Source organism: Apium graveolens, chromosome 10, assembly GCF_009905375.1.
Source record: "Apium graveolens cultivar Ventura chromosome 10, ASM990537v1, whole genome shotgun sequence".
Lineage (NCBI taxonomy): Eukaryota > Viridiplantae > Streptophyta > Magnoliopsida > Apiales > Apiaceae > Apium > Apium graveolens.
Window position 1 is genome coordinate 39,553,849 of NC_133656.1, and position 7,862 is coordinate 39,561,710.

The 7,862-nt window shown below is 38.4% G+C and overlaps 1 protein-coding gene across 1 annotated transcript; it reads right to left on the reverse strand.

Annotated features, from left to right (window-relative positions):
- Window positions 1-350: 350 nt before the first annotated feature.
- Window positions 351-881, reverse strand: LOC141690532 (uncharacterized). The gene is made up of 2 exons (XM_074495322.1): window positions 518-881; window positions 351-367 (listed from the first exon to the last, which is right to left on the reverse strand). Exons 1-2 carry the CDS (start codon window positions 879-881, stop codon window positions 351-353), a joined length of 381 nt encoding a protein of 126 aa, XP_074351423.1.
- Window positions 882-7,862: the final 6,981 nt, after the last annotated feature.

Consider the following 7,862-nt stretch of genomic DNA (forward strand, 5'->3'; position numbering starts at 1 on the left):
TATATTCTCCTGATGCATTGCTGATCTCGTACATTGAACAGATTATGCAAAATATCCTCATCCCAACCCCTGTGATCCATAGCCATTAGAGCACTCACCTTAACATTCTCAATACCTTGGACTGAAGAAGTAATAAACGGGTTTTGCTCGTCCAATAACCATGGCTGGCCAACAATATTGACTGAATTTCCTGAACCAATTTTCCATCGCATGCCTGCTGCAATTACATGTTTGGCTTCCCAAATGCTCCTCCAAACAAAACTTGGATTGGTACCCACTTGTGCATCCATAAACGAAACATCAGGGAAATATCTCGCCTTGAAATCTTACTGACCAAGCTGTGAGGGTTTTTAATGAAACGCCAACCCTGTTTACCAAGCATTGCAATATTGAAATCACGAAAGTCTCTAAACCCCATCCCCCCACACGCTTTATGTCTGATCAAGCGATCCCAACTCATCCAATGTATGCTCTTGCTAGCAGTTTTTTTTTGTGTTCCACTAGAATTTAGATATACAGCGTTCCACATCTTTGGTTATCTCTAAAGGCAAAAGGAATACGCTCATGGCGTATGTAGGCAAAGACTGAATGACTGACTTAACCAGAACCTCCTTTCCACCCTGATTGATAAGCTTACCATCCCAGCTTTTCGTTCTTCTCCTTACTTTGTCCTTCAAAAAACCCAACGTTGCCACCTTGCTTCTTTTCATCATATCAGGCAAACCCAAATACATACAATCCTCTGAAGCTTCTTCAATTTGTAAAGTATTGCAAAGATGTTGTCTCACATCTGCCCTTGTATTAGTACTGAAGAAAACCGATGATTTAGCTAAGTTCACCTTCTGCCCTGAAGCACGCTCAAACCTTGCCAAAATTTCCATCATTGTCTATACTTCACTATCCCCAGCTTTACAGTAAAAGTACGAATCATCAGCAAACAACATATGATTTATACTTGGAGCACGCTTGCATACCTTCACCCCTTGAATTAATTTACGACTTTTAAAGCTATGTAGCATAGCTGAGAGTCCTTCTGCACAGAGAATAAATAAATAAGGAGACAAGGGGTCTCCTTGGCGTAGACCCCTGCTTGGATTAATCGGACCAATTTCTCTTTTAGCATGAACAATTTTGTATGAGACTGATTTAACACACTGCATTAGTAAGTGAACCCACCATGCGTCGAATCCCGTCTTTAGCATTATAGCTTGAAGGTAACTCCATTCTATACGGTCATAAGCTTTGCTCATGTCGAGCTTCAAAGCCATATATGCATCTTTTCCCCTTCTCTTTCTTTTGAGCGTATGCATAACTTCGTAAGCTATGAGCACGTTATCAGAAATCAGCCTTCCCGACATAAAAGCACTTTGATTTTCGGATATTACCTTATCAAGCATCAATTTTAATCTATTTGCAGCCACTTTAGTAATAATCTTTACTAGCACATTGCATAAAGAGATTGGACGAAGATCCGTTACCATAACAGGACATTTTTTCTTTGGAATGAGGACGATGTTGGTTTCATTGAGCTCCTCCATAAGCCTGCCAGTACTGAAGAAGCTACGCACCATCTCCACAACATCCTTCCCTACGATTTTCCAGTGTTTTTGGTAAAACCCCGGGGTCATACCATCAGGACCCGGGGCTTTGTCTGGATTCATTTGGAAAAGAGCCTCCTTTACCTCCTCTGTTGTAATCGAGCATAGCAGTCTATCATTTTGCTCCCTCGTAATGGAGGTTGGAACGTAACTAATAACCTCCTTCCAATCAACTTGGGAGGCTGTGAATAAACTCGTAAAATACCCCGACACCAATTCTGCCAGACCATTTTCCCATTCAAACCATTGTCCCTCATCATTTTTCAGCTTATTAATCTGATTATTCCTCCTTCGACTTGAAGCAAAAGAGTGAAAGTATTTACTATTCTGGTCACCAGCCTGCAACCACAGTTGTTTAGATCGTTGGCGCCAAAATATTTCTCTCTGATTTAAAACTTTTGTGAGCTCATTCTTTGCTTCCCTGTACCTCCATTTTGAATCTTCATCTCTGCCTCCTCTATACTGCCCTATCTCTGCCTTACACCTCTTGATTCTTTCGCCAAGGTTACCAGTAATTTCTCTACCCCAAATGACCAAATTACGGCTGCAATTTTTAACTTTCTGAATTACACTGACTTCAGTTTCACTGCTCCAGCCATCCTGAACTATCACTTCACACATGGGTTCTAACATCCACCTATTTTCAAATTTAAAATGATAAGGAGCTTTCACTTTTGAGATAACTTGAGGGACCAGCAAAATAGGACTATGATCGCTAGTGGTACCTTCTAGATTATATAATTTCGCCATCGGAAACATATTAAGCCATACCTCAGTCGTCAAAGCTTTGTCCAGTCTCACCTCCATCCAATCATCAGTGTCTCTACCCCTTTCCCATGTGTATTGATGGCCCATAAGCTCCATATCTATCAGCTCGGCATCCTGTAAAGCCTCATTAAAACCATCTATTAACCAAGTCGGATATTGCGAGCCACCTGATTTCTCTGTCGCATCTACCACATTATTTATGTCTCCAATGACACACCAATGAAGGTTTGACTCTCTCGCCAGATAACGGAGCAAATCCCACGTTTTAAATCTCAAATTTCTGTTTGGTTCGCCGTAGAGTCTAGTTAGGCGCCATGAAGAACCGTTGTCCATATTAATCTTGGCATCGATATGGTTTTGTGAAAAACCCAACACCTCTAACTGGTCACTCTCTTTCCATAATAAAGCTAAACCCCCACTTCTCCCAATACAGTCAACTACAAACATACCTTGATACCCTAATCTCACCTGCACCCACTCCATTTTAGACTTCCTTGCCAGCGTTTCACATAAAAAGATAACCATGGGCTTTTCTTAACGGACGACGTCCGAGAGGAACTGAATTGTCCGAGGAAGACCCACACCTCGGCAGTTCCAACTGAGGGTATTCATAATGACTGGCGGGTCTGCAGTGCAGAGCCCGCCAAAAGTTCGTTTTTTGAAACCTGTTTATCCTGCAAATTTCCATCAGTCATATTCGTATCAGATGAATTATTGTTATCCCCCAGCCCATTTGCTATGGGCCCTTCTATTCTACGCCTTTTTGGGTCCAACACTTGCAGCCCATTATCCTCATTTAAAATCATATTTTCCCCCGTAACAACAGTATGTATAGTAACAGCATTATTCCCTCCTAAATAATCGCCCTTATCAGATGTGCTTCCAATCATTTTCAAATCTGAATTAACTACCATATACATTCTGTTATCTACTATCTCGGGATCATGTGTAGTAACTGAGACTTTTGTGGCACCAAACTCTCCCTCCTGATCAACTGTCATTACTGCCGGAAAACTCACCGGATTTTTGTCACCTTGCCTTAGCCATTTAGAGCCCATTGTATGGCTTCTTCTCCTCGGTTCAGCTCTCATCCAAGCACCATAAGGTCTCTCAATTTCATTAAATGGAGTATCAAAAACTTTCTCACAGAATTTCTCTCCATGTCCAATTAATCCACAAATGAAACAGAAGGTGGGAACTCCTTCATACCTAAAATTTACCCAACACTCTGATTGGCCTTTACAAAGTTTCATTCTTCTTTTCAGCGGCATGCTCAGATCAATAGTCACTCGAACACGGAGATACTCACGCCATACACCCACAAAATTATTCACATCAGACTCTATGAACCTCCCTATGTAGTTTCCCACATCCTTGACCACCCTCAGAGACATGAAACCCGAATGCATGCCATGTAATTGCACCCATAGATCAAGCTTATTGATTAACAGCGTACGAGGATTATCTCCCTCCTTCATACGTTCAAAAATTAAATGGAACCTCCCAAAAGTCCAAGGGCTTCCCTCCATAACCCTGGCAATATCAACTTCGTGGTAGAACTGGAAAATATACCTATTACGATCCACTTCTTTAATATACACTCCCTTACTTGGTCTCCATAACGCTGCCATCCTATGTTGCATCGCCTGAAACTCTATAAGAGAATCTGTCAAGAACCTGCCTACCAAGCACCATCTAACATCAATTTCAGACAGATCCGCTATGTCCTCCTCGTACGAAATCCCTCCTTCCTCTTCATCATCCATTTTAAAACGTGCCAATCTTTCTTCCATTTCCAAAATTGCATCAGTGTGTTCTGCCATTCCACCCACCAAGATACTGACAAGATAATGCCAATAAGAGAGTGATGAGCCAAAAAGAGAACTAAAAACTGATCAAAGATACTGACATCAATCAAAGACTAGAGAAACACAACTTTCACACCATGGCATAAGGCAAGACTGGCAGCCTGGTTTATTACTTTGCCTAAATAGGTAGCTACCTTGGAAGTCACGCGCCAATCAACCATCCTGCAAAGACGCGCAAATTTTTTTGTTCGTTGCAGCTTGTCTGTTTGTCGCAAGTTAGGTTAGTAAAACATAAAAAACAGACAGGTTGTGTTTATATATTTCCAAGTCGCGGGTTGGAGAGTACAATACCGAGTCGCAGGTTATCCCACGAATAGATCAGTCGCAAGTTGCTACTTGTTAAATTTTGTAGCTCCATTTTTTTCATTTCTGATTTATTTATTTTTTCAGAAAATTTTAAAATTCTTATATTTAAATTTTTATTAAATATTAATTTACGTTTTATTTAATTTTTAAAAAAATTCGAAATTCTTGAAAATTAGATTTTTCGTAAATATTTATTTTTGATTAATTTATTTTTTTAAGAAATTTAAAAATTTTGAAAATTTAAATTTTTCTTAAATATTAAAACTAAAGGTTCTCAAAAGTATTGGTAGACTCAGAATTACTCCGGGCTTTTAAAGATGATTTTAAGATTTCGAAGAAAACGAAGACCATGTGCTATTCAGACAGAAAATTCCGGAATACGAAAATTGAAGATAATGGTTTTCTCACTCCAATGAAAATGATTTCAAGACTTATAGAAGAAAATTGTGGAACTTCCTAAAAGGCTTACTCCATAGGATACCACTGGGTTTTCAGACGCGGGAAAGGAATGAAATTTCTACGGGTACAACTTTTATCGAAGATTTTAAAGACAACTCTATGATTCCAGATAATACAGTCACACAGTGATTTATAACAATGCTACATTTATCCGAGAATCAATGAGATCTGTTAGGTCACACACACTGTAGAAAGGGGGGTTGAATACAGTGTATAGTACAATCAAATCGAATTCAAAGGACACAAGTAACAGAAAACAAACTTTATTAAACTCTGTTACAATGTAGAACTGTCCTCTCTTAGTGATGAACAAAATATCACGAGAGCTGCTAGGGTTACAATGAATATTATTCTCGATAATGATAACACTTATAGTGTAAACCCTATGTCTGTGTTTATATACTACACAGTTACAAGATAATCGCTAATTGATATGGAATATAATTCTGCTTCCTAAAATATATCAATCAGATATTTTTTCTTCCAAGTATTCTATTCTTCATAGAATTCCTTCTTCATGCATATCTCTTCTTGCGTTTGTCTTGATCTTCTTTCCTTTCAATCAGCTGCCTTCCTTATCTGAAAGTCTCCTTAAGTCCTGATATTATCTCCTGATAACTTAAGTTTTGACAACCTAAGTTCTGACTTCAGTATAAGTGTTGATTTCCAGTTAAGTACTGATTTGTCCTGTTTAAGTAAGATCTGAAAACTAAACACAAATCATATTAAACATGACATTATCAAATATATCTAACAATCTCCCCCAACTTGTAAATTATCATAATATACAAGTTTAACAGATATTTGATGATGTCAAAAACATTAAGTACAAATGCATGAGAATTTGACTAGATAACTACAACTTACAGTCCTTAAAGCTTTACCAACTTTAACTTCTGATAACAACTTTAGTCTGTATACACATCAGAATTTGAGCAGTTGTAGATCTTGACTTGGCTTCAATTACTGATCTCTTCAATATTAGGAGTTATTCTGAGATAGTTCTTTAACAAACATCTCTCAGCATATCTGAGTTCATCAATCATCCTCCTTTTAGCATCTTTAAGCTCTGCAGTATCTTCACCAGTTTGGAAGATAGCATATATGAGATCATTAATTTTTGCTTTTCTCAACTCTTGATCTAGTCTGATGACATAGGCTTTGTCAGACTCTAGATTGAATTCAAGTCCCTTAATCCCAAGATACGTACTGATCTTTGCAGTATTAGGCTTCATATCAACAATATCACCCTTGTGATCTCTGTACTTGGGACAGTATGTGCTGTCAGACCTTACAGAATATAGCTTCTTCTTTCTCTGAATTTGAGTCTTCAAATAATTTGCAGCACTATCTGTTAATCTGTTCTTCACTTGAAGTAGAAATAGAACATGTTCCAGTTCCTCAAAATACTTCAGTGGTATAGCATTTTCCCTTATGTGATAAACCCTTCCATCTGTCATGAAATATAACAAGATGTGTTCTTTCAAGAAAGTATGGTAAACCATCTGTACAGATTCAAGCTGATTCAATCTTTCAGGAGTTGCTCCAACACCTGGTTCACTTTAGGAAGTTGGATCATTGGTTGTGTTATGCACTCTTCTTTCATCAGCACTACCCAATCCAGATTTATCTCTTGCTTCCTTTCCAGTCACCACTCTTGCTTCAAAACCACTTGCTGCAGTCTTCAAAGGTTGAGTCTGTTTGGCTTTAGTGAATCCTGGTAGGAGTAACCTTGAGGATTTAACATGAGCAGTGTCAGAGGTTTCCTTTAACTTATCTTCTGATATCAAGCCAACTTGAGCTATGTCAGAGGTTGCTTACTTCATAGTTATATCAGAACTAACTATATCTTGACTCTGAACAACTTGAGCCATGTCAGAGGTTGTCTTAGAAATCTTCCTTGAAGTCAGAGCAAGATTACCATCTTCATCAGATATTTCTTCATCCATAGGAGGCACATAAACCTTTACAGGTTCTCCAACTTTTTCTTTGCCCTTGGACCTTGGATCTATCTGCAATTGTGATTTGGCCTTGGTTGTCACAAGATTTGTCCTTTCTTTTATCACAATGCCTTTAGCCGTAGAAAGTTTCTTTTCAACAACAGAAGCTTCAGATTTAGAGTTGACTTTTTCTAACTTAAGTCTAGCTTCTTCTTCCTTTAGACTCTCAAAGTTCATTCCTAGATTTTCTTTCAGAAATAACTGTCTTGAAATTTCTTCATCAAGTTCCAAAAGTTCATCATAATTTATCCTTTTACCAGTATCAGAAGTTATTCTTCTCCCAGTATCAGAACTTGTTCTTTGACTTGTACTTCCAGTTCTACTTGATGAGAGACCTCCACCTTGACCATGACCTCCACCCATTCCAGAGTTTCCCGGGTCATTACCATCATCCTTTCCCTTCAGTGTCTTAACAGGTTTGCATTTATACTTAACTACTTTCTCCCCCTTTTTGGCATCAGCAGGTAAAAGAAGAGAGACAAGCAATTCCACTGAGGATTGGATCTAATTGAGTTGAGATTGCTGAGAAGCTTGATTTTTCAAAATATCATCAATCTGAGACATTTGCTTCACTTGGGTTTTCTCAATGTTGGTAATTTCATCAAAGGAGGTTGGAAAAACCTTTTCTTGTCCAACTTGACAACTGTATCTTGCTGATTTAAAGATTCTTGAATCTTGTCCACCTTGGCCTGAGTTACAGACTGTTGACCTTGAATGTGCCTTATACTAAGTGCAGTAACTCTTAGTTGTGTTTTGAAATCATCATTAACTAGCATCTCATCAGCTTTTACCAAGTGATAAGCTAGAATCTTTTCAGAAGGAACAAAGGTAACTGTGTTCCACTCCTTAGTCCACTCCTATCC

What these genes read in the sequence shown, in the direction of transcription:
- LOC141690532 (XM_074495322.1), bottom strand. Translation starts at nt 881, where the DNA reads ATGGAAATTTTGGCAAGGTTTGAGCGTGCTTCAGGGCAGAAGGTGAAC.